The sequence below is a fragment of the Mobula hypostoma genome, chromosome 20, assembly GCF_963921235.1.
Source record: "Mobula hypostoma chromosome 20, sMobHyp1.1, whole genome shotgun sequence".
Lineage (NCBI taxonomy): Eukaryota > Metazoa > Chordata > Chondrichthyes > Myliobatiformes > Myliobatidae > Mobula > Mobula hypostoma.
Window position 1 is genome coordinate 44976067 of NC_086116.1, and position 27073 is coordinate 45003139.

General features: G+C 41.6%; 1 protein-coding gene across 1 annotated transcript in view; it reads left to right on the plus strand.

Annotated features, from left to right (window-relative positions):
* Positions 1–27073, plus strand: part of optn (optineurin) — a 51056-nt gene that overhangs the window by 16066 nt on the left and 7917 nt on the right. Inside the window, exons 5-12 of the mRNA XM_063072780.1 lie at positions 3379–3449; positions 7146–7277; positions 9971–10154; positions 11149–11264; positions 11674–11844; positions 15034–15127; positions 20596–20730; positions 25847–25999. Coding sequence (XP_062928850.1) covers positions 3379–3449; positions 7146–7277; positions 9971–10154; positions 11149–11264; positions 11674–11844; positions 15034–15127; positions 20596–20730; positions 25847–25999 — 1056 coding nt within the window. The remainder of the gene's footprint in view (positions 1–3378; positions 3450–7145; positions 7278–9970; positions 10155–11148; positions 11265–11673; positions 11845–15033; positions 15128–20595; positions 20731–25846; positions 26000–27073) is intronic.

Sequence of the window (27073 nt, forward strand, 5' to 3'; positions counted from 1 at the left end):
CCCTCCTTCTTCAGCAGTGTCTTAACCGACTGAACACAAGCATTTGGGGTTGTTGCCTTTTCTTTTTTGTTATCCCTTTTTTGAGCAAAACAATTAGCTGCCACATGACCGGGCTTCTTACGATAGTAACACGTTAAACTGGGAAATTTTCCCCTCAACTGCTTTCTTTCCTGCTTACTTTTGTCACTAGTCCCCGGCTTACTTTCTGGTTTATCCGGTGGTTATCTGTATTCCCTTTTGGTAACTCCTATTCGAGAAAACCCGAACCTTATAAGTTAGGGCATACTTGTTTGCTAATCTAGCAGCCCCTGACAGGGTCGCTGCCGCTTTCTCATCTAAGTACGTCCTTATACCATCAGGGACACAACCTTTAAACTGTTCAATCAATATCAACTCTTTCAGGTTGTCAGTATTCTCAGTTGCCCCTTTTGAGGTACACCAACGATCAAAGTACACCTGCAACTCACAAGCAAACTCATGATACGTGCAGTCCCAAGGCTTCCTCAAATTTCGGAACCTTTGCCTGTACGCCTCCGGAACCAACTCATAAACTTGAAGTACAGCACCTTTCACTGTATCATAATCATTTGCGTCTACAACAGACAATGCAGAATATGCTCGTTGAGCCTTCCCCTTAATCACACTTTGTAACAGAACAGCCCACTGATCTCTCGGCCACTGCTGATTTATGGCCACTTTCTCAAAATGCAGGAAATACCTATCAACTTCTGTTTCCTCAAATGGAGGTACCAACTTAATTTCTTGGCTCACATGAAATTCTGTCACCTGTTCATTACCAAAGCTTGGCACTTGACCTCCATGCTACAATATCTCCCTCTCAAAATCTCTCTGTTTATCAGCCTCGAACCATTTTAATTGCAATTCATGCTCCATTTTTAATTCTGTCAACTGAAGCTGAAACTCAGCCTCAGTAGGCTTACCTTCTGCGAACATTTTCAACACATCCTCAGTAAATTGCTTCATCGAAATATAATATTCAACTATTTTTCTTTAAATTTCTATCTTGGTCATACCCTTCTTTACCATCTTTAAGTTCCAGTTCCTCAACAATTTTCCGCAACTCATCCTTTTTAGTTCCCTTCAAAACCACAGGGTCTGGCCCTGCCAGAAAATCCTGAACATTCATGTCTGCTGTTTTTCCGCATGACCAAATCAAAAGGTATTTTCCCCAATCAATTCGAATAAGCCCCCAACCAATTTGTTCAAATCCTGGACGAGCTCCCAATAGCAAGAGTGAGCACAGCAACAAGACACAAGGTGGTCTTCCTGCATTAGCAAAGAAGCATTTTGCAGCAGACATCTTCGAGATATGCTGGATAAGCTCTTCTTAAGAGGCATAAAGAAACAGGCAAGTCTAAGGACCAGAAATGCAATGGTCAGCCAAGGAAGCTGAGTGCAGCTGACAAGATGCAGCAAATTGATGTCGCTTCTAAATTGGAAGAAGTCCAGCATGCTATTAGCTTTAAACTCACAGAAACCACTGGAAGCCAAGTACACACCTCTACAGTCCAAAGAAGTCTTATCAAAAATGGCCTTCATGGAAGGGTTGCTGCCAAAAAACTATCCCTCCAAAGTGGAAACAAAGCCAAAAGAGTCACCTATGCACAAAAATACTGAGCAATGGCAGCAAGTGCTCTGGACCGACGAGTCAAAGTTTGAATTTTTTGGCTCAAGCAGGAGGCAGTTTGTCCGTTGAAGAGCTGGAGAGTGCGACGTGGATGAGTGCCTGCAGCTAAGAGTGACACAACAGAGGCTTCCTGCAGGTTTGGGGCTGAGTTTCTATAAATGATGATCTGGTTGGAATTAATGGAATCATCAGTGCTGAGAAGTACAAGCAGATTCTCATCCATTGCACAGTACCATCAGGGAGGCATGTGGTCAGTCCCAGCCTCATTCTGCAGAAGGGTAATGACCCCAACCACAAGGCCAAGGTCATAAAGAACTATTAGTGAAAAGAACAAGGAGCTCTGCAACAGATGTTATGAACTCTGATCTCAACATGATCAGAGTTTGCGGAAGAACTGTGGTGGGTTTTCTAAAATATTTGGAAAAACCTACCAGCTGATTTGAATTAGGTTTCTTTTACTGTTTACTGCTCTGTATAGTATTTTTTGATATTTAGAAACTTTTCCTTATTTTTGAAAGTATCTTCACTTTACAGTACTTTTTTTACATGTGCCCAAGACTATTGCACAGTATTGTATATCCCCTTGGAGTCTTTATTTCCTTCTATGCTAATACTAGAACTGGATGGATGCAAAATAGTTTATATTCGGTTCTTGTTCAATTTGAGCTGAGTCTGTCATATCACTGTAATTACAGATGTTGAATAATGCCAGGTTTATGTAGTGTGAAAGGCCAGACCTGGAACCAACCCAGGTTATTCTTTCTATAACATTTTGCTTATTTTAGAAAGGTATTTAATGCAAATAGCTAAAGGACGTGATTGGAAAAGGAGAGTATAAACATGAGAAAGTCTGCAGATGCTAGAAATCCAAAGCAACACAAACAAAATGCTGGAGGAACTCAACAAGTCAGGCAGCATCTTTGGGAATGAATAAGCAGTCGACATTTCGGACTGAGACCCATCTTTGAATGTTGTTCATTCAAAGCTACCTGTTCATTCAGTTGGACTAATTGAGAGCAGTTTGGGACCAGAAAGGAGTACTAGAAATTAAAAAAAAACACAACCTAATCTCAGCTCATTGATCAACTCTGTTCATGGGTTCAGTGCCTGTGCCTTGGAGGTCAGCGACTGACACAGCCACCTGCCTACTCTACCACTGAACCAGCACTGAGTCCAAGGGCAGAGCACAAACATCCTGAAAGGAGGATTTAAAACTAATAATACATTGCTTCTAGTAATTTAAATTATTTCAGTGTTTTAAAAAATATATATTCTCGTTGACATTCTTTGAACTGCTCTTAAAGTCTGATAACATCCAGAGACTTTTAAAGGCACTTTGGGTCTCTGGCCATGAGTTGTCAAAAGACCATTCTTTGGTGTGTTTTAGTGCTAAGGCATTGGTCTGTTGCCTGAGATCCAGTCAGCCCTTGTGGACTATACTGCTTTCCAGGGTGATTGTGACAGCTAGGTTCTGGCTATTAGTACAAACCACAAATACCAAATGTGACCATGGCAAAAGTATTGAGGTGCTGAGTTGGTTTAAGCCCTGTCTGGCCCAATATTTCTAAGCTGTTATAAGGTTAAGAGTTTTTGAAAGATTTAATGTCAGTTTTTTTTTGGTTTGGTTTCAGTTCTAGAAAGACTTGCAATGAATGTTTCATGTTTGAATGTTTTGGTTTATTTTTCCCATGACATACTAATGTCCCTCTCATTGGTTCTCTGTGCTACAGGAAGCTATGGATGATGCTGAGTTAAAATCAAAGGAATTGGAGTGCAAGGATTCGGACAGTCCTCTAAAAATGCAAGTTACTTGTTACAGATTACAGATGTAGTCAGAACGGCACTGTGGTACAGCTCATAGAGCTGCTACCTCACAGCTCTAGTGACCCGAGTTCAATCCAGATTCCCATTTTCTCCATGTGCGGGTTTCCTTCCACGTCCCCAGAAGAATGTTGTTTCGTTTAGCTGTATACATGTGTATGGTTGAATGACAATTGAACCTAAATTTGCCCACATAAATTAGTCCTAGCGTGCAGGTGAGTGGTGGAATCTGAGGGGGGCAATTGGTAAAACAGATTAATCTGAATCAGTATTTGATGGTTGCCATGGATTTGATGGGTCGAAGTGTTTGTTTCTATGCTGTAGGACACTGACTTGGATTTGAAGGAATGTTTTCTGCTATCTACACTTTTGCTACTCATTAGTTTATATTGCAGTCTGCACCATTAGTACAAGACATGGGGCAGAATTAAGCCATTCAGCACATTGAGTCTGTTCAAGCTGATACATTTCCCCATGGTTCTGCCTTCTTTCTGTAACCTTTGACACCCTTTCTAATCTATGATATGAACCAATCAACCTGTGCCATCTGCTGTCAATTGAAATTGTTCAAACATGTCTTTTGAAAGATGCCATTTTAAGTATGCTACTCAATTGAAATTACTGTTATCTTCTCTTAACTTTCGAAGTGCAAGTATTGTGTAGAACTTGGATACGGTAACCTACACAGGGAATAAAAAAAAAACACCTACCCAGCTCTGTGAAATACGGTGCATTTAGGTAGAGACAGAGGCCTGAAAGTGATTTGAGAATGTGGACTGCAGAAATGAAATTCTCATCTAAATTGTACGATCCCTGTACTTGCTGGAAGAACAAGCCAAGAATCAGCGTTCATCAACATGTATATTGAAGCCAGAGAAATCCATACTCTTGGCTCATTTATCTTTATGTAAGGAAGGTAGAGCCTGGCCTGTTGCTGTAGCAGCAAAGCATCTTCCAGACTATTCAAGTAATAAATTCCAGTTCTTACAAGAACCAAGTGAAATTTCCATAGAATCATCAACTGAAGTTTTACCTGAACTCAAAGGTACCTAATGCTGTTACCTGCTACAACTGGCCTTAAATGCAAGCTAAATTTTGTAGCATAGCTGGGTTACTTTAACCAACATTGGCAGAAAGGGGAAAATACAGCCAAAATGAGACTTGTCACCTTGTGTACTATATTTGCAAGAGTGCCCCTCTGGAATTAAACTAGTGGATGTTTGTGGGGTTTTGCTGTGAAATAATTAAATTTATTACAATCTGACTGGTTTGTTCTGATGCCAGTATGTAATTTCGATCATAGTTCTGGTGGTCCCTGGTTCACGAAGATGATCAGGTGAATGAAAGGGTTAACCTATGAGGTGCTTTAATGGCTCTGGGCTTGTACTTGCTAGAGTTTAGCAGAATGAAGGATGGGATCTCATTGAAACCTAATGAATATTGAAATGTTTAGACAGAGTGGATATGGGGAGGATGTTTCCAGTAGTGGAGAAATCAAAGGCCATTGCCTCAGAATGCAACGGTGTCCCATTAGAACAGAGATGAGGAGGAATTTCTTTAGCTGGAGGGTGGTGAATCTGTGAAATTCATTGCCCCAGAGGCTGTGGAGGCCAAATGGCTAGGTATATTTAAAGTGGAAGGTGATAGGTTCTTTATTTATTTAGAAACACAGCACAGGCACTACAGGCCTAACCAATTGCACCACCCAGCAACTCACCTATTTAACCCTACCGTAATCATAGGACAATTTGCAATGACCAACCAACCTAGGTATGTCTTTGGACTGTGTGAAGAAACCGGAGCACCTGGAAGAAATCCGTGTGTTTACAAAAAGAACATATAAAGTTGCAGACAGTGTCAGAATTGAACTCCAAACTCTACCCTGAGCAGTTAATGCAACACTGTTCTAGCTACTCTGTGGCACCCCATGGTAGCACAGTAAGGGTGTCAAAGGTTTCAGTCAGAAATGGGGTTGAGAGAGAACGAATAAGTCAACCATGATGGAATGGCGTAGCAGACTTGATGGGCCGAATGGGTTAATTCTGCTCCTATGTCATGGTAAACTGATTTAAGATGAGAATCCATGGATCTTTATTTTTTGACCCTGGCCTGAAAGTGTTTTTGAAACTGATATTTTGACCCTACATGGAGCTGATTCTGAACTACTGAAGCCTCTACTGATAGGAGAGGCAGCAGTTGGGAGGAAGAATGAAAACAAAATTAATATAAAATTCTTATCAAAGTTCTACTTTTGTTTAGAAAGTTACATAGAACAGTACAGCACAAGAACAGGCCCTTCGGCCAACAATATCTGTGCTGATCGTGATGTCATATTAAAGTAGATCTCTTATTTATTGCACATGATTCATATCCCTCCATGCTCTGTATATTCTTGCGTTTATCCAACAGCCTCTTCACCACCAGCATTGTATCTGTTACGATGTACAAAATGTGGCCGCCAAATATGATCCCACAGATGTCAGTCTAATGGGCTGTCTGTTTTAAGACCATAAGATATAGGAGCAGAATTGGGCCATTTGGCCCATCTAGTCTGCTCCACCATTCAATCATGGCTGATCATTTTTTCCCCTCCTCAGCTCCACTCCCTGGTCTTCTCTCCATAACCTTTGATGTCGTGTCCAATCAAGAACCTATCAATCTCTGGCTTAAATACACCCAACGACCTGTCCTCTACAGCTGCCTGTGGTATTCCACAAATTCACCACCCTCTGGATAAAGAAGTTTCTCCACATCTGTTTTAAATGGATGCCCCGCTATCCTGAGGCTGTGCCCTCTTGTCTTAAAATCCCTCACCATGAGGAACATCCTTTCCACATCTACTCTGTCAAGGCCTTTCAACCTTCAAAATCTTTCAACGAGATCTTCCCTCATCCTTCTAAATTCCAGTGAGTTAGTCTCATTCCTTGTTTGATAACTCTTCCATTCTTGGAATCATCCTTGTCAGCCTCTGAACCCTCTCCAATGTCAGCACATCCTTTGGTGGAGTTCAGATCAGGGTGAAGTGCACTGCTGTACAATTGCCACCTGAGAGGGCAGACAGGGACCCCTTCCCAGGTGCGAAAGAGCAACACTCACTCAATGTTGTACTGGAATCAGATCTATCTCATTAATGTTAACTAGCTGTGTGCTAACCAATGCTTTTCTTTTCGAGGCTTCTCTCTAAAGATAAAGATTTTAATGATTAGCTTCCTCTGTTACATATATTGAAACATACATTGAAATGCATCATTTGCTTCAAATTAAATTGTAGAGGACAGTGCTTAGGAGTTGCAATTATCGCCACATTTCTAACACCAGCATAACATGTACAGAGCTCTGATTGTCTTGGAATGTGGGAGGAAATTGAAGCACTTTGAGGAAACCCACACAGTCAAGGAGGGAACACACAAACACCTTAACAGACAGCAGCGGAAATCAAACAGCTATCTCACAGCTAGCACTGTAGTGCATTGTGCTAGGCACCTACAATAGGGGGCCACCCTCTAATGAATGCAGTGTTTTAACCACTGGATTAATCTCCAGTGGGTTGGGCTTTTGTTTGGAATATGTGAACTCAAATTATACTGGAGTAATTCACTGTCTGTGGAAAAATAAAGTGAATGTTATACGTGATGTGAAAGGAAGGTTTTAAACAGTTTTTTTTACTTTGAAACAGGTCAAAATCTCATGACAGTGGCGAAAAATGTTTGTCAGAGGAGCTAACGGTCAGACAACTACTTCATATGCTAAGGGACAAGACTGTGAAGTTGGAAAACCTCGAACATGAATTTCAGTCGTGCAAGGAAAGGTAGTGTTTCAAGCGTGCGTGTAACCAAGAAGTTAAGTGGAAAAAAAGTGAGAAGTATGAGCGAGCATATGATCAATTTCTTTCAATCAGCTCATCAATGACGAGCTGGAGAAGAGTGAATTTGATAGGTGAGGAGAGTGGACCATGGGCAAAAGGGAAAGAGGAGGAGCACTGGGATAGGTGATGGGCAGGTGAGAAGACAAGAAGTTAAGAGGTGGTCAGAGTGGTGAATTAAAGAGAGGAGGGAGAATTATCAGACTTTAGAGAAATCAATGTTTACGCCATCAGGAATTTGTGGCTGAACGAAAATGCTAACTGGGACCTTAACATCCAAGAATATACATTGTATCGAAAGGGCAGGCAGATAGACAGAAGGGGTGGGGTGGCTCTGTTGGTTTAAAAAAAACTGAAACCAAACCCTTAGGAAAAGGTGACGTAGAATCATAAGGTGTAGAATCCTTGTGAGTAGAGCTAAGAAACTTACGGTTAAAAGACCCTGATGGGAGTTGTATACAGGCCTCTGAACAGTAGCAAAGATGTGGACTGCAAAGTCATGGGGGATTGCATTATTCAAGTAGATTGGGAAAATCAGGTCGGTGCTGGATCTGAAGGGGGAATTTGAAGAACGCCTTCAGGATAGATTTTTAGAGCAGCTTGTGGTTTAGCCTACAAGGGGATCAGATATTCTGGATTGGATGTTATGCAATGGACTGTAATTGATTACAGAGCTTAAGGTAAAGGAAACCTTAGGGGAACACGTGATCATAATTTGATAGAATTCACCCTGCACTATGAGAGGGAGAAGCTAAAGTCAGATGTATCAGTATTGTAGTGCAGTAAGGGGAATTACCACGGCATGAGAGAGGAACTGGCCAAAGTTCATTGGACGATGACACTAGAAGGGATGACAACAGAGCAGCAATGGCTGAAATTTCTGGGAGCTATTTGGAAGGTGCAGGACAGATACATCCCAAAGAAGTAGTGGTAGTATTCTAAAGGCAGGATGATAAAACTGTGGTGACAATGGAAGTCAAGGTCAACATAAAAGTAAAAGAGCATATAATACAGCAAAAATTAGTGGGAAGTTATAGGATTAGGAAACTTTTTAAAAACCAACAGAGGACAACCAACAAAATCATAAATGAAAAGATGGAAATCGAAGGTAAGCTGACGATATTAATAAAGATATCAAAAGATTTTTCTATATAAAGAGTAAAAGAGTGGCGAGAAGTGATATTGGACCACTGGAAAATGATGCTGGAGCAGTAGTACTGGGGAACAAGGAAATGGCAGATGAACTGAGTAAGTGTTTTTCATTAGTCTTCACTGTGGAAGACACTAGCGGTATGCCAGATGTTCAAGTGTGTCAGGGGGCAGAAGTGAGTGAAGTTGCCATTACCAGGGTGAAGGTGATTGTGTGGAGCAGATTGATGGGCCAAATGGCCTAATTCTGCTCCTGTATCTTATGGTCTTAATCAGGTGTTGCTCCTTTAACCTGAAGGTGGCCTCATCATGGTGGTAGAGGAGGCTGTGGACTGGCATGTTGGAATGGGGATTGGAATTAAAATGGTTGGCCACTGGGAAATTCTGTCGACGTTTCAGGCTGAGAACCTTCATCACAACATGAATGAAGGGTCTCGTCCTGAAAAGTGGACTGTTTGTTCCCTTCCACAGATGCTGCCTGACCTGTTGAGTTCCTCCAGCACTTAGTGTTGCTCTGGATTTCCAGCATCTGCAGAATCTCTTGCGTTCAGATTGAAGAACCCTATGATTAAAGATTTGACATATTAGAGTCTGAGCCTGCATGCTCCACATTTTAGAAAAATATAGATCTTATAGAAGCGAGGAAAATTGTTAAGAATTTAGTATCTTAAGATCTTTGGCCTTTGTACATGAAAGCACCCAGGCACTGACCAAATTAAACTGTCTGAAGCTGGTGATTCTGAAAAAAATTACAGATTTTGGGACACTTGGAGTTGAATAAATCCCAGTTATGCAGTCCAGCAGTAGAACCCAGTGATCCTGGGATTCCCCAGCATTACACTGGACAATGCAGGCTTGGAGTACAATCAGAAGTCCCATTCCTTTGAAGGGAGTTCCTGACCTGCTGCTCAGAAGAAAAATCAGTTCAAGATGTTTATTTTGGGTTTCTAATTATTTTGTTTTGCAAAGTGTTATTTTAAAATGTTAAAATTTTTGCATCTATATGTGCGGAGTGGTAGAGTAGCAATCATAACGCTTTGCAGCACCAGCAACCTGGATTTACCACTGTCTGTAAGGAGTTTGTACATTCTTGCTGTGACTACATGGGTTTCCTCTGGGTCCCACATTCCAAAGATGTGTGAGCTAGGGATAGTAAGTTGTAAGCTTGCGATGTTGGTGCTGGAAGCATCGCAACTGTTGTGGACTGTCCCCTGCACATCCTCGGACTGTGTTTGTCATTGACAAGCTAATCTTACTTTCTAAGTGACAGAGTTTGACAGGATGCAATGCCTCCTCTCAGCATGGCCCACTAGCAAGACCTTATCAGAGCACACTCTGCCACCTTGGTGCTTGACACCGGAGCTTGGAAGTCCCGGGTGTGGATAGTCATTGAGCAGCTGCATTGGACATCTAGGTGGTGATTAAGTTCTGTTTTTCTTCATTTGAGATTAATGTCAATAGTACTCGGTGCAACTTTCAATATTTTGCAGGATTTCAGAACTCTCCAAAGATGTTGAAAGAGTTAACAGTACAACACAGACTGAGGAAAATGCAGAAGCACAATCTTCATCTGATGCTGACCAGGGATCTACATCGAAAAGCGTGCTTGTTGACATTAAAGAACAGAATCCTAAAATTGCTGTTCCAGCAAAGGAATCAAACGCTGCAAACCAAGTAAATACTTTCTATCAAAATTTGTAAAAAGCAGATTGCGTAGTTGGCGTGGAAGTGATTAATTCACTGAATTCCTAACAAACCAGGGAGATCCATCTGCAGTGATCATAGCTGTATGATGCATCATTAAGTTACTGACTAGTCATAGAAATCAGTCTTGACCTAAACGTGGAGTAATGAAAGTCACACTAATGGAAGCAGACTCCAGTTGGTAATAAAGCAAAATACAGTAGATGATGGACATGGCAAGTCAGGTCGATAGCCTTTCATCAGATATTTCATCTTTGATTTTGCAAGTTTTCCTTTGCTAAATGAGGTGCTGGCCTAGAATTTGCACTTAGTTCTCTAGATTGGGACTTGTTTCTACAGACATATATTTCAAAAGAGAGACAAATACACCCAGCAAAGATATCCCAGGTCACAAGTTTCCCTCAGGCAAACTAAGTATTGTGCTTTTTTGTTCTTGGGCTCTGATCCAATGTGCTGTTAAATATACTAAGATTTAACAAGACCCTTAAGGGGGAAGAAGTTTGATGAAGAAGGTGTGGGGAGGGAAGGAGTATAAGCTGGCAGGTGATACATACTCGCGTACCTACTACTTGCTTACATAGCAATTCTTCAATTTCCCCAGCTGTAATTCTTTTCAAGAATTTAACAATTCTTCCGTGTAGAGATTAAATAATGCCTTAATCTGCCAGTAGATGTTAAATAACCATGTCATGATGTCACGAGGATTTTTGTAAAAACTGACACTATTTTTGCTAATGAATTTGAAACTTGAGCATTAACCTGCATTGAGCGATCAAGTATGTCTTTCATTGTGGAAGCAGTGACTGGTATGTACATTGTAATGGTTAAATTGTAACCTCTGAAATGTGCATTGAACTGTTCCTCAGAGTAAACTGCAAATATAGTTAATACCTCTGACATTATAGCAGTTTGATAATTGCATAAAGTTAACAATTATTTTTAAATTGTTTATCTCCATCTGCAGAATCCAAATGAGGTTGAAGTATTGAAGTCACAAGTGATGTCATTAGTAAAAGACTTGCAGGAAGTCCAGAACAAACTGGATGAAGCTGAAGACATGAAGAAGTCATTTCAAGCAAGGTTAAAAAATATACTTTGTTCACGGATAAATACATTATGGAGAATTTCAGCTTTCAAAAGGGGTAGATTGCTTAATAGTGGAGTTATAACTGAGATTGTGAGAATGTTTGGTCTGAGCTGTGTTGCAAATCCACTTAATTTATTTATCATGTGTACACTGAAGCATTCAACGGAATGTATCATTTGCATAAACAACCAATGCAACTTAAGAATGTGCTGGGGGTAGCCCTTAAGTGTTGCCACACATACCTGTGCCAACATTGCATACCCACACTGTTCACCAGAACAACACCTGGCTACCCAGTTTGAGTTTTAATAAATGTTTTGCATTCTTGTAATATTTGTTTTTTTTTAAAGTTTAATGCAATTAATTAGTAAGGTAACAAAACTTTAATCATTTCTCTTTCAGATGTCTAGAACTGGAACAAAAGCTGGCTAGCAATCAGGTAGTTGTGGAGGATGTGAAGCAACTTAATTATTCCAATGAAAAATTGAAACTGCAAGTGGAAAGCTTGCAGTCTGAAGAAAAGATTTTGCAGTCAAAGTTATTTGATGAAAAAGTGGCACTGGCAGAGGAAAAGTGAGTTTGTGTGTGGTTTACTCCAATAAACTGTAGTGGGGTTTAAGCTGATCTTGAATTCGTTTATTGTTGAAGGAACACTAGATGACTCTGGATAGAGTTTTGATTTGGCTCTACTGTCATATTCCATTGTTGGCCATCAATACGACTTGTTTCTGTGTTGGACGACTCTTCAGCCCAACTTGTCTCTGCTGACAAAAATGCCGGTCTAAGCTAGTCCCATTTGACCCATATTTCTCAAAGTCTGTCCTATCCTATTTTGACCTCACAATCTACCTTGCTATGACCTTGTACCGTATTGTCTGCCTGCACTGCAGCACTCTTGAGTACAGTTCTGGGGGAATGGCTTGCTTGCAAACTCTGACCTGCACTTGAGCACACTGCCTTCATGTGGTGAGAGTGCTAAGTGCTTGAAGCAACACAAATCGTGAAAAATACTGTGGATTCTCATTAATTGGGACAAATTGGGACCAGTGCATTTTGGCCAATTAAGCAGCTGCCTCAATTAGCTGGTTTCATAGAAATAGTTGAAAAGATATAAAAGAAAGACAAATTTAACTGAGTAACAGATTTTGCACTTAAATGAAATGCAGAACAAATTAGAACACTTCCAATATTACTGATGGATCTGACGATGACAGGAAACCTGTGCAGGAAAGCTTTTAAAGTAGAAAAGCTGTTGCACTGGGGTAGTTCCACTGTCTCGACCTCAGAAGTCCAGGTCCTTTGGGACGAGTGGATGTCACAACTGGGGTCTTTCCTGGTTGCAGTGGATGACCATGACTACTGTGCCTTGTCATGTGCCCTCCACTCTCCACCTAGCATTGCAAGACTGCCTTCCTGGCCATTGGAACTCACTGTAGATCTTATCCAGCCAGTCTGCTGCAGCTGACTTCATGTGCTAGGCCAGGTATGTCCCTATCTTACTGGAGTATGAGATCTGCCAGCTAACCTCACCTGGTTTAGCCTGAATGTTGAAGTAATCCACTGGGATATGGCCACTGTCACATGCAAACAGGTATTTGGAACCATGGGTGAGAGCTGAGTCTCTGGTGGAGACTAAAGGTAACATTCACAGTGGTTGTCAATACCCTCAAATTCTTTGTAGTTCCTAACATGTTGAAATAGTAAAATTGTTTTACTTTCACTCCCAGCTGTTTCTGCCATTTACAACTCTGAATCCTTGAACCCGCAGTGAGCAAAACTATTCTGTATTGTCTTACTGCTTATTTTTCGCCAACTGTCAGTGACAAATATCACTGCTTCTGAACACAAACACACACAACTGATGCTATTTAAACTACTGTAAGCATGGTGTAGTGTCTATTAGCCACACAACGTACATGTGACTGGTGCTAGTTAGAAAATGTTCAGCAACAGCCTCCTGCCCTGATTAAACAGCATATTGTTCCAAATAAACAAAGGGGATCTTGGCCCAAATAAGCGGCTGCTCCAATTAACTGATGTCCCAGTTAACTGAATCCACTGCACTTACATAAGTTGCAATTGGTAAGTGCTAAATGTTCAGAATTGAAAAGTCAGGCAGACAGGGAGAGCAAAGCTGCTTTGTGAGCTATAAACACAAGTGATTCTTCAGATGTTAGAAATCCAGAGTAACACACAAAATGCTGGAGGCGCTCAGCAGGCAGACATCCCACCTCTCCCAGGAGTTCCAGGAGTCTCCCACATATCGATAGCGGCTCCCTGATGCCCGCAAATTATATACAATATCCTGAAAATTGATTTTTTTGGAGAGGGAGGGGGGAAAAAAAAGAAAGAAAATGAATGAATCATGCTCGATCTCTCTTTGTGCTAAGTAAACCTATCAGTTTTCTCTGTGGGCAGGCTTTACAGTCGACCCCTCTCTCTCTCTTCCATATTCCATCAGTTCAGTTACTGCCATCTGTAATGACGCTGAAATGATCTGGACAACTGTCGGTGATGAAGTACAAAAGCCTGGCGAAGAAATTCCCAAGGCTGGCGGTGACAACCTGACTATGTGAGGCTGTCCTATACGGGCATCTTAAGGGGGATTAGAGCTGGGTTAAATTGGAGCAAAATTCCAAAATCGTCTGCTAAGACATCTTTAAAAACGTGCTCACAGCAAGCAAACACTTCGGGGCTTTTTTCCTGAAACACTTCCACTCAGGTACATCAAAGCCAGCGATCGGTTGGGTTTAAGCGCAGCTGTTTTCAGAAGAAAACCCGGACCCACCGAGGTCTCATCATTTGGACAGCGAACTGTTTACCTGTGCTGCACACTTTATATGCATTTTGAATTACACTTTATTAAATAATATGGTAATGTATTGCTTTATGTGGTGTGCATGATATATGTATTGTGGCTACACCGTGGTCCGGACAGAGGTTGTTTCGTTTGTGGACAATCAGCCAGATGACAATAAACTTGAACTTGAAGATACAGAATTTCTAAATTACTCATTTAAAATCCCCCATTTCGTTGTAAAAAAGTAAGTTCTGATCCCGACTATTGCAGGCAATGTGTGTGTATGTGTGTGACTATGGACGTATATGCGATCGGACGTTGCCCGAATGGACGTTAAGCGGTGCACACCTGCAATAAGGATACACCTTATGCTTTTATTTCATTTAGGAACCACAACATATTAGGGAGGCTAAGCGCAGGGAAGGCTGTTCAAGTATTTCACAGTTCTTTTCAGCAGAAAACCAAAGTCTGACAGAGAAGGTCACTAGAGCTGAGGTGTACTTTACATCTTTCATCTTTGAGCATAACCTGCCATTGCAGTTTTGTAAGCACACAGGCAAGCTATTCAGGAAAATGTTTCCTGATTCAGAAATAGCAAAAAACTATGCCTGCTCATCAACCAAGACTGCAGCTATTGTGAACATGGCACAATAAGACAGAATTCACAAGTCAGTTGTCTCACGAAACACTTGCGAATCTGATGTCTTGCAAAATTAACAAATTCATTGACACAGACTGCTATGAGGTTGAGACCTCCCTGAAATTAGTTTTTTGCAGGGTGGGATGTCTGAGCAGGTCAGGCAGCATCTATAGAGAGGAATGAACAGTTGATGTTTCAAGCTGAGACCTTTCATCAAGATTGCTGGTGAACTATTTTGAGTGAAACAAAGGCTTTCATTTAATTAGTTCTGATTGAAGTTACTAATCTTGAGTAATGCTTTCTTCTGGTTCTTTTGAAATAGGAGAAAACTTACGCAAATGCAAGCTGCCTATGATACTTTGTTTAAAGACTATGAAAATTTGTTGAAGACTGATGAAGAAATGAAAATTAGAGAGGTATGTTTAATGTTTGGAAAATGGCTCTCACTTTCACCATTATGTAAGTCCGTAAAATGTACAGCACTATATTCCACAATGATTTTACAGAAATAAGTCAGAGTAAGTACACTAATTCTAAGTTGCAGGCATCTGTTTGTTTTTGTTCCCTACCCTCAAGTAGTATGGTGGCTCTGTACTTGCGATTTATATATTTGTTTATGCAGTTGCATACAGAGTTAACAGATTTGACATAGAGACTATCTTGCATAGTTGGTTTTTGGTTTCACTGGTATATAAATGTACTGAAGTACCTTCAATCTGCGTAACTTTCCATTATAGAAGATTCATTTTACTTCTATTATAACTCTGGTTGTCTGTCCTAAACATAGGAGCTTTCTGCACTGCTACACAATGTTAAGTCACCTGATAGCACTGATGTACGTTGGCTCAGTGCTAGACAAATTTTACTTCATTGTGGTTGTTATTTTAGAGTTGCTTCTGAAGGATAATGTCAAGCAGATTCCTACTTCACAAGTGAAGGAAATCGGGCAGAGGCCGGGTGGGTGTGGGGGTGGTTGTTATCACTCGGTAAAGCAGCCAACATAATCAAAGACTCCACCCACCTCGTGCATTCTCGAAAGTACTACCACCAGGCTCGGGGAAAGCTGTTCTGCTGTATAAAACTATTGAGTGTCTCCTTACTACAATAGGTAGGTTCTTGACCTCTGTCTACCTTGTCATGACCTTGCACCATATCAGCTGCTTGTTCTGCACTTCCTCTGTAACTGTAACAGACGCAAAGGAGGAGCTCAGCAGCTCAGGCAGCCCATGTGGAGAGGAATAAAGAGCTAATGTTTCAGCCAACACCTTCCTCATAAAGGATCTTGACCTAAAACATCGGCTGTTTGTTCCTCTCCATAGATGCTGCCTCAAGACTTGGAGTAGATATAGGATGGAGGAGATGAACTGCTTTTCCCAGAGAGTGGTGAATCTATGGAATTCTCTGTTCAATGAAGTAGTGGAAGCTGCCTCAGTAAATATATTTAAGACCAGGATGGATAGATTTTTGCATAGTAGGGGAATTGAGGGTTATGGGGAAAAGGCAGGTAGGTGGAAATGAGTCCATAGCCAGATCAGCCAGGACCTTAATGAATGACAAAGCAAGCTCGATGGGCCAGATGGCCTACTCCTGCTCCTATTTCTTATGTTATGTTGAACAATTTCATAATTGACATCAACTTATTTATAAATGATGTTTATTGGGGTTCCTGCAGATATATTATTGTATGGTTTTGAATTGAATTTATGCTATAATTAGTCTGTGGTCCTCAAACCAGTTTTGCTATGCAATGAGATTGTTAAGAAGTTGGAATGCAAAGAAGAATGTCAAGTTGAAGAATGGCAAAAATGTCTCGACAAATCGAACATGTTTAGCTGGTTTGAACATTTCAGGAATTGCTTTTCTTTCAAACCTTTATTTTATTTCCGCTCAACACCATCTAATTTTTTTCTTTGCTGGTATCCTATTTCAAAGTTTGCCTAAAATGAAGCTTTCAGAATAGTAATTATGCCTTGAAATGGGTTTAAAGCTTCACTTCATTCTACAACATTGCTGAAACTGTGTTCACTGTGCAAAGAAAGCCTCATACCAGTGTGCTGACCTGCCTGGCATGATGAGTAAGAAAAATATCATGGGAACCATGAGAAAATACATGTAAACTATCATTCAAGAGGATTTGACTAATCTTACACTCAAAAGTAAAGGGGTCACTCAATCCAGATTTGCAATTAAAATGTCATTATAATGTTGTAATAAATTATAAATTTAACTTGAATACAGTCAGTCAGGTTTATTATCGCTGGCAGCTGTGTACATACATCTATTGATGCTTCTGGACACATCTTCAGTGATGTTCCTGGAATCATCGGGTGTTTCGGGTCTTTCAACATCATACAACCTCCTCCAGGTGACCCAGCCGGGGCTGATCAGACCCCAGCTTGTGTCCAGATGGCTAGCTACTTATGACTCCATGGCTCCCCTTTTTTGAGCCACAGCTACGTTGAGGCCCTCTCTGCCGCATCAGTGGTACTGCAGATGGCTCTCCTCTTCCTCTCTCCCTCGATGCCCAAAATGCTGACGGCTCTAACTAAAGAACGGGCTATGCATCCCCTACAACCAACCTCCACTGGGAGACACCTCACTCTCCATTCAGCCTGCTGACAGTTGCTGACCAGTCCTGCGTACTTGGAGAGCTTCCTTTCAAAGGCCTCTTCCAAGCTATCTTCCCATGGGACTGTCAGCTCCAGCAGCACCACTTGCTTAGTAGACTCAGACACTAGGACAATGTCTGGTCGCAGGGTGGTGGCTGCGATATGGTTGGGGAACTTCAGCTGCCCTTCGAGGTCCACCAACAGCTGCCAGTCCCTTGCAGAGGTCAGAATGCCTGCAGGTGTTCTTTTGGCAGGTATTGGCTGCTCCCCAGCTCTGACAAAGGCAATGGTCTGCTTGGAGGGTCGGGACCGCTTCGCCCACTCAACTCCTGCGCTGACGGCTTCAGCACATCAGCTGGGCCAAGCCAATGCGCTCCTCTTCTCCTGCCTCCTTGTACTGGGACTTCAGCGCTTTCATCTCCTGCCTGATGTGGATCCTCAATGCTCTTTGGTTCTTCGAGTAAGATGTTTTGGAGCCTTCCTTCTCCTCTTCTCCAAACTGTTCAGCTGCGATACTGACAATAATTGTTGTCATGGCTTGCAGCTTCCTATCGACCCCTCCCTTCACCGTTGCCTCCAGAATTTGGTTAACATCTTCATCAAACTGCTTCCACAGTGAAGTCATGTTAGCTGCAGGCCATTTGATCCGCCTCCTGTTAGACTTCATGCAAGAGGGATTAGTTTGCAACACTTGGAGGTTCCGGTCACAATGGGGAGACTCCGGGCCTGGCCCCTCCTTCGTCTCACCAGGTTGGACACCTGCGGGTTGTGCCGCTCCTGCTCCCGCCAGACACTTCATCCTCGCTTGGTGGATCTTCAAGCCGCGATCGTTCTTGCAGATTTTGCCACATGCACACTGCTTCCTCATCGTCGTTTGTTCATTGCCTGGGTCTGATGTCGTTGTGTCCATATGTTGCTAATTTTTTTGTTTTGCTGAGGCAGCACAGTGCAAGATACAAAAATAACTAAATTATAAACATTGCAAATAAAGGAATAATATAGTGTTCAAGGACCATTCAGAAATCTGGCAGAGGGGAAGAAGCTGTTCCTAAATTGTTGAGGGTAGTGTTCAGGTTCCTCTGCCACCTCCCTGATGACGAGGGCATGTCCTGGATCGTGAGGGTCCTTAGTGATGTCTGATATTAACTCGGAGATTAATATTTGTAGCTTGATATTGCTGTAGCGTGAAAGATGTTTTCTCTTTTAAAAAAAAAACTTTTATCCATTCTGTTCTCAAAATTAGTGTGAAATCCAAATAAAGAAATTAAGCTGTTTAGTTCCATGCTACAAAGGTGCTGCTAAGAAATCACAATCCGAAAATAATGGTTAATCCCTATTTTAAAATCTAACATTCTAATGAGCGTGTTGGCATGTGGTGATCTGCCACACTGGGGTAGTCCATTCTCAATCCAGACATTATTGTGATTTATTTACAGTTAATGATTTATTTAGCACAGTTGTGACTCAGTTGGCACTTGTGCATTCAAGTCGCTCTCCTAGGTCAGCTGCATAGACAAGTTGCTGTCTCACTATTTTAAAAATAAGTTTTCAGACTTCATGTCACTGCTTATTCCTCAGACAACATTAAAAATAAGTTATCACTTAGCTACAATCACCCCAACAATGAACTGATTAAAAAACCCATGAACTCACTTCCAAAGACACTACATCTCATGTTCTTGATATTTATCACTTATTTGTTTGTTATTATTTTGTTTTTTTTCTTTTGTATTTGCACAGTTTGTTGCTTTTGCACACTGGTTGTTTGTCCGTGGTTTTTCATTGATTTTATTATTACTCTGTAGTTACTCCAAATGCCTGAAAGAAAATGAATCTCAGGGTAGTATATGGTGACTTTGATAATATATTTACTTTGTTTTTTTTTGTATTTGTATTGGTTTATTATTTTCACATGTACTATGATACAGTGAAAAGCTTGTCTTGCATACAATGCTGAATGAAGTATAAAAGCTGATGTGCAGTGCTGGTAAATGATTAAAGTGAAATAAATTGTGAGGCCAGGAGTCCATTTTATTGTTCAGGAGTTCTGTTCAAGAGTACACTAACATTGAAATAGAAGTTATCCTTGAGCCTGGTGGTACGTGCTATTAGGCTTTTGTACCTTCTGCCTGATGGGAGGGTGGGATAAGAGAGAATGTCCAGGTGAGTGGGGTCTTTGATTATGCTGGATGCTTTACTGGAGTACCGAGAAGTATAACAGAATCCATCAAGAAAGGGTGGAGCCTGTGATGTTAAATTACCTGGGGTTTTTTTTTGCAATACTGTTTGTGGGCTTTTACAATTTGCATATTGGCTGCCACAATCCCCATGCCAATTCATTTATACATTGTTTATATTCAATTTTTTGACCCCTGGACCAAATTTTTTTTTTGCCACAAAGACTCAGTTGGTCCTTGGTGAAGGATCCTCATTTACAAGTCCATCAAATGGATATTGTAGACTTGAGACAAACACTTGCTTTTTTCCACATTTCTGTTATCCGTAGCTGCACGTGGTGTTGGACTTGGATTATTTTTCTTATTCTGTGCATACAGTTTGACCCATGATATACCAATCTCTGCACAATGATTAACAATTTGGACTTCAGAATCACACACCATTTCTAAATTAGCTGATATCAAATAGGGAGGAAAAAGTCAATATTGACGGAAAGTGCAACAAACTTCAGTAAGATATTACTTGCTCATTCTGTAAGATTATTCATTAAATGATGCTCAGCACATTCAGGGTAGCACATTTTGATGGGCGGAGAAGAATGAATGAATCTGAGTATATGTATACAAGTTACTATATACTTCATCGTATATTATCAAGACACTTTTGAAACAAATGTAGGTTTATTTCTAAAGGGTAGAATTATAAAGTAACAAATCTACCTGCCCATGCTTAGACTGCACTAAAAGGATATTGAGATGTTGGAAAGGATGCAGAGATTTTGGAGGATGATACCAGTGATGCAAAGGTGTACATCAGGAATAGATCAACAGACTTGTTTTTTCCCTTATGGAAAAAGGATTACCTAGTAGAGACCTTTAAAGTTGTTAAAGGTTTAAATATTATCATAATCTAATTTTTCAAATAAATACAATTCATTGACCCAATGATACACAAAAATGTGTATCTTTATTGAATCATTTTTTAAATATGTTACTATTTAACTTGGTATCTAAGTCTGGAATCTGAAAGTCTTTCTGTTGGCATTTAGCAATAATATGTTAAATTTGAAATCCATTTTGATGTGTTGTTTTTGACAGAGTAAACAGAAGGAAACACTTTCTGGACTTGCTGCTGAGCTGACTGTTGTTAAAAGAACAATGGAAGAGAACCAGAAAACAGTTAATCAGCTGCAGCAAACTGTTGCCCAGCAGGCTGATGAGTTAAGTGTGCAGGTTAGATTGAGCTTTGAACTTTTGCATTGGTACCTTTTTAAATAATACTAACTGAAATTTCTCTCTCCACCAAATGTTTGCTAGTGCCACTGATTTCAATTAATTAAGTGGATTATCTAACTCTATAAAGCTAATTGTACACACAGACCGGGGTCAGCTTGTTTATTACCATTGAAACAAGGGATCCCACAGAGATGGGTATGTAGTTGTTAAAGCAATAATCAGGAACCAATATAGCAGTGTAATTCTGTTTGTAGCAAGTGAATGAAAAATCGTGTTTGAAGATTGAGGTCAGTTTAATATGCAGTCACTAAACTGTATTTGTATCGGCTTTGGTTTATTATTGTCACATGTACCAAGATAACACACTTGACCGCTGCTGCACTCCTTTCCGCAACGCTTACAAAGCTCTCCTTCGACCAGCTTTTGGAAAATCAGATCATTCTTTGATCCTGCTTCTGCCGACGTACATGCAAAAGCTGAAACAAGTGGTGGCCGTAGTTAAAACCATCCACTGTTGGTTCGACCAATCGGCCTCCATGCTGCAGGACTGCTTCGATGATGTCGACTGGAATGTCTTCCATGATAAGAATGTCTCCAAGTTCACTGATGGAGTCACGTGTTTCATCCGGAAGTGCATCGACGATGTTGTTCCCCAGAAGTTGGTCAAGGTCTTCTCGAACCTGAAACCCTGGATCAGTAGTTCCATGCGAGCAGCACTTACCATGCAACATCAAGCTTACATTGCTGGCGATCAACTAGAGCTCAAGAAAAGCAGCTACCATCTGTGCAAAGCTATCAAGGCTGCGAATCAACAATATAGGGAAAAGATTGAGTCAAGATTAACAAGGAATAGCACACAAGACTTATGGCGAGGGCTGCATACCGTCGCAGACTTCAAAGCCAAATGTTGTGGTGCAGCCAACATTGCGGCCTCTCTCCCAGATGAGCTCAATCGCTTTTATGCTCGGTTTGATGTCGCTAACTCTGAGCCTCCGAGGAAAGCCACCGCTACAACTTGCAACCTGGTCATCTCTGAGACTGAGGTACGCAGATGTTTCCAATGAGTGGACAGTCGCAAGGCTGCAGGACCGGACGGCATCCCAGGGCGAGTACTCAGGATGTGAGCAGCACAACTGGTAGGTTTGTTTACTGACATTTTTAATCTCTCCCTCTTCCAGTGTAGAGTGCCCCCCTGCTTCAAATTATCCACCATTGTCCCTGTACCAAAAAAGACCAAGGTAACATGTGTGAATGACTGGTGTCCTGTTGCACTCACCTCAATAATAAGCAAATGCTTTGAGAGGCTGGTTAATGATTACATCTGAAGCTTGCTACCACCCAAACTGGACCCCCTACAACTCGCCTACTGACACAGCCGATCGACAGATGATGCAATAATCACTGCTCTACATACCGTTCTTACACATCTGGAGAAGGGTGCTTATGTGGGAATGCTGATCTTGGACTACAGTTCAGCATTCAACACCAGAATTCCATCCAGGCTCGACAGGAAGCTCAAAGACCTTGGCCTTGATCCTACCTTGTGCAGCTGGATCCTGGACTTCCTGTCAGATTGCTAGCAGGTTGTAAGAGCGGGCTCCCTCACCTCCAATCCTCGGATTCTCAATACAGAAGCCCCTCAGGGCTGCGTACTGAGTTCCCTCCTTTACTCCCTGTATACCCATGACCTAAATGCTAAAAAGTCAGAGTACATGGCGTTTAACTGCGACGAAGGTACTCTCAAGATCATAGGGAATGATACCATTAAGAAAGTCTTTGACTACAAGTACTTCGGGTCAAGAATGATGAGTTCGGAGAAGGACATGAAGATATGGAAGGCGCTGGCGTGGAGGGCTATGAACGACATGAAGGAAATCTGGAAGTCGAACCTGACCAGAGGGCTTAAAAAGAAGATTTTCATAGCAGTCATAGAGTCCATTCTCATGTACAGATGCGAGAGATGGACACTCACCTAGACGATGCGAAAGTCTCTAGATGGTTGCTATACACGAATGCGCTGGATGGCTCTTGATGTGGGTTGGCAATAGCACATGACAAATGTCGAGCTCTATAACAACCTACCGATGCTCACCACTAAAATCGAGGCAAGAAGACTGCAACTATCGGGGCACTGTCTACGCCACCCCAAGCTACCTGCCAGCCTAGTCATCATATGGGAGCCCAAGCACGGGAGGATGAACCCTGGGCACCCTCCCAAGACTATGGTCAACACGCTCCTAGAAGACAGTGGCGTGGCTAATGTAGATGAACTGACACACTGATGAGGGAGAGGGAGAAGTGAAGAGTCCGTCATCGTGCCCGACGCCAGCCCCCTAGGCCTGAGTCGACGTAGTATACCCATGACCGTGTCGCTACCCACAGCTTCAATCTGCTAATTAAATTTGCTGACGACACTACATTGATTGGCCTTATCCCAAACAATAATGAGGCGACTTACAGGGAAGTCATCTTTCTGACACAGTGGCGTCAAGAAAACAACCTCTCCCTCGATGTCACAAAAACAAAGGAGCTGGTTGTGGATTACAGGAGGAATGGAGACGGGCTAACCCTTATTGACATCAATGGATCTGGTGTTGAGAGAGTAAACAGCTTCAGGTTCCTCAGCATCCACATCACCGAGGATCTCAGTGGTTTATGCACTCTAGCTGTGTGGTGAAAAAGGCACAACAGTGCCTCTTTCACTTCAGACGGTTGAGGAAGTTTGGTATAGGCCCCCAAATCCTAATAACTTTCTACAGGGGCACAATTGAGAGCATCCTGACTGGCTGCATCACTGCCTTGTATGGGAACTGTACCTGCCTTAATCGCAGGACTCTGCAGAGAGTGGTGTGGACAACTCAGCACATCTGTAGTTGTGAACTTCCCATGATTCAGGACATCTATAAGGACAGGTGTGTAAAAAGGGCCCGTAGGATCACTGGGGACTCAAGCATCCCAACCACAGTCTATTCCAGTGGCTACCATCCAGGAAGCAGTACGGCAGCATAAAAGCCAGGATGAACAGGCTCCAGGACAGCTTCTTCCACTAGGCCATCAGACTGATGAACTCAAGCTGATCTGAGTGTATTCTATATTACATTAAATGTTCTATTTATTATAAATTACTATGATTACACATTTAGATGGAGACGTAACGTAAAGATTTTTACTCATGTATGTGAAGGATGTAAGAAATAAATTCAATTCAATCTGGTGAATAGCTTGTTTTGCATACTGTAATATCATAACACAGTGCATTGAGAGAATATGGTAAGACAATAATAGTGTAGAATAAACTCTAAAAGCTACTGAAAAACATACAGCGCAGGTAAAGTGCAAGATTATAACAAGGTAGATTGTGAAACACATAACAAATGGGATGTTTACGCCACCCTGAGCATGGTGAATATATGGAAGGCAGCTGGTCTGGATGGAATACCTGGCCGTGTGCTCGGAGTCTGTGCAGGGCAGTTGGCCGGGGTCTTCACGGACATTTTTAATCTGTCTCTGGCCCAGGCAGTTGTCTCCACAAGCTTCAAGATCGCCACCATCGTGCCAGTGCCGAAGTATTCCACTACCATGGGCCTGAATGACTTCCATCCAGTTGTACTCACCCCCATCATTGCAAAGTGCTTTGAGAGACTGGTTCTATCACATCTGAAATCCTGTCTGCCCTCTACCCTGGACCCCCATCAATTTGCCTATCGCACCAGCAGGTCAACAGAGGATGCTATCTCCATGGCACTTCACTCTGCCCTGACCCACCTGGACAGCCCCAACTCTTACGTCAGAATGCTGTTCATTGACTTTAGGTCGGCATTCAATACTGTGATCCCCTCCAAGCTGATCACCAAACTTCGCCAGCTTGGTATCAGCGTATCTCTCTGCAATTGGACCTTGGACTTGCTGACTAACAGACCCCAATCAATTAAGTTAGACAATCTTTCCTCCTCCACTCTCACCCTGAACACCGGTGTGCCTCAAGGCTGTGTGCTGAGCCCTCTTCTGTACTCCCTTTTCACCCATGACTGCGTTCCTATACATGGTTCTAACTCCATAATCAAGTTCGCAGAGGACACCACAGTGGTTGGTCTGATCAGAGGGGATGACGAGACGGCCTACAGGGATGAGGTTCAGCACCTGGCCATGTGGTGTGCCAAAAACAACCTGGCCCTTAACACCCAGAAGACCAAGGAAATCATTGTGGACTTCAGGCATGCCAGGAGTCACACTTACGTCCCCATCTACATCAACGAAACTATAGTGGAGCATGTATCAAGCTTCAAATTCCTTGGTGTCCACATTTCCGAGGATCTCACCTGGTCCCTGAACTCCTCCATCCTGATCAAAAAGGCGCAACAGCACCTTTATTTCCTGCGGAGCATCAAGAAAGCTCAGCTCTGTCCCAGGATATTGTCGAACTTTTACCGCTGTACCATTGAGAGCATACTCACCAACTGCATCTCAGTGTGAAATGGCAATTGTCCCGTATTGGACCGCAAAGCACTCCAGCGTATGGTGAAAACTGCCCAGCGGATTATCGGCATCCAATTGCCCACCATTGAGAACATCTACCATAAACACTGCCTGGGCAGGGCGAAAAGCATCATCAGGGATGCATCTCACCCTAACCATGGACTTTTTACTCTCCTCCCATCCGGTAGACGCTACAGGAGCCTCCGTTCCCGCACCAGCAGGCACAGGAACAGCTTCTTCTCTGAGGCTGTGACACTGCTGAATCTCTCATCACAGCGCTAAGCAGTTTTGCATCTGTATTGTACTGTCTCAGTACTTTCATATTTGTGTGCTGTAGCACTTTTTATTCGCAGTTATTTTGTAAATAACACTATTCTTTGCATTTCTGTTCAGAGGCTAAACGAATTTCATTGGCTTTGTATCTGTACTCGGTACAATGACAAAGTTGAATCTAATCTAAAGAAACTGTCTTAGCATTTGGTGGTACACGCTTTCAGGCTTTTGTATCTTCTGCCCAATGGGAGGGGGGAAGAAGTGAGAATGTCCAGGTTTTCTACAGTTGAGGATTTTCTAAAGGTTTAAGTGTCATTCATTATGAAAAAATCTGTTTCGGTGTGGTGTATTTTGTTTTATTCAGAAGGCGCAGAATGTGGCTTTGGTTGACATCTCTGCTCAGTTAGAAGTGGCTGAGAAAGCCTTGGTGGAAAAGCAACAAAAGATTGATATAATGAAGCAGACCATCATCAAACAGGAAGAAGAAATGGAAACCGTGGCTGTATTCAAAGCACAGGTGAAGTGCAAAACTTGGTATCAGAAACTGCTTGATGTCAGAGTGCACTTGTATGTGACCAAGTGTCGGCTTGAATTATCACCATATCTAGCTTCAAATAATTGCTGTAATTGATTAGTAGAAATGTTTCAAGTTCTCATGTTATCCTTGGTCTAGTATAGTAGAATAACTACCAGTTGCCAGAATGTGCACATTTTGATTTAAGCTATGAATCAAGTGGACTCACATGAAAATTGCACTTCAGCAAAAACCTGATATAGCTAATTTCATGATTATATCAGAAGAATCTATTTTTCAATGTATTTAGTGAGTTTTCAAAAATAGCACATATATATCAGGTGTTAAGTTAAAAACATAATCTGATTTTGTTTAAATTTCTTCAGGTTCAAATTTTAACTTTCTAAAACAAGTTTCAATTTTTATGCTGTGCAAACTTAATGGAAGTATTCTAAATTCCAAAGGCTCAAATATTCCAGTCTGTATTTTGAAATTGATATTAAAATGAATCAGACTGTAAATAACTTATTCCCAAAGGTTTAAAGCCATCTTAATTTTTTTTTTATCATAATCAGTTCTGCAAGTTGCAAGAGAACAACAAAATGCAAAGCCAGAGGTGATCTGTGTTGTGCAGCTAATCAATGAATCCACTTACAGTAATTCCTCCTTATCTGTCTTGGAAATACTGGGATAAGACAAATTGTACAATGTCCAAGATTTCTAATGGTCTAAGTGCCAATCATTTTCAATATCTGTTTTGGTCTTGTATATTTTATTCAGAATGCAGAAAAATGCTAATTTGGTTGACATTCTAAAGAAAGCAAAATACACAACACCAGAGCAGATCTTTGATAACAATTGACACTTAACCTCTTAGAAAACAGAATGTGTATACAAAGTATCTAGTAAAAGCAAACATGCAGGTAATAGGCACAGAGCAACAAGCCCTTCGGCCCAACTAGCTCATGCCAATCATGGTGCCCACCCATCTAGTGCCAATTTCCTGTAATGGACCCACACCCCTTCTTGTATCTATCCAAGTACTTCAGTGTTACTATTGTATCTGCCTCAACCACA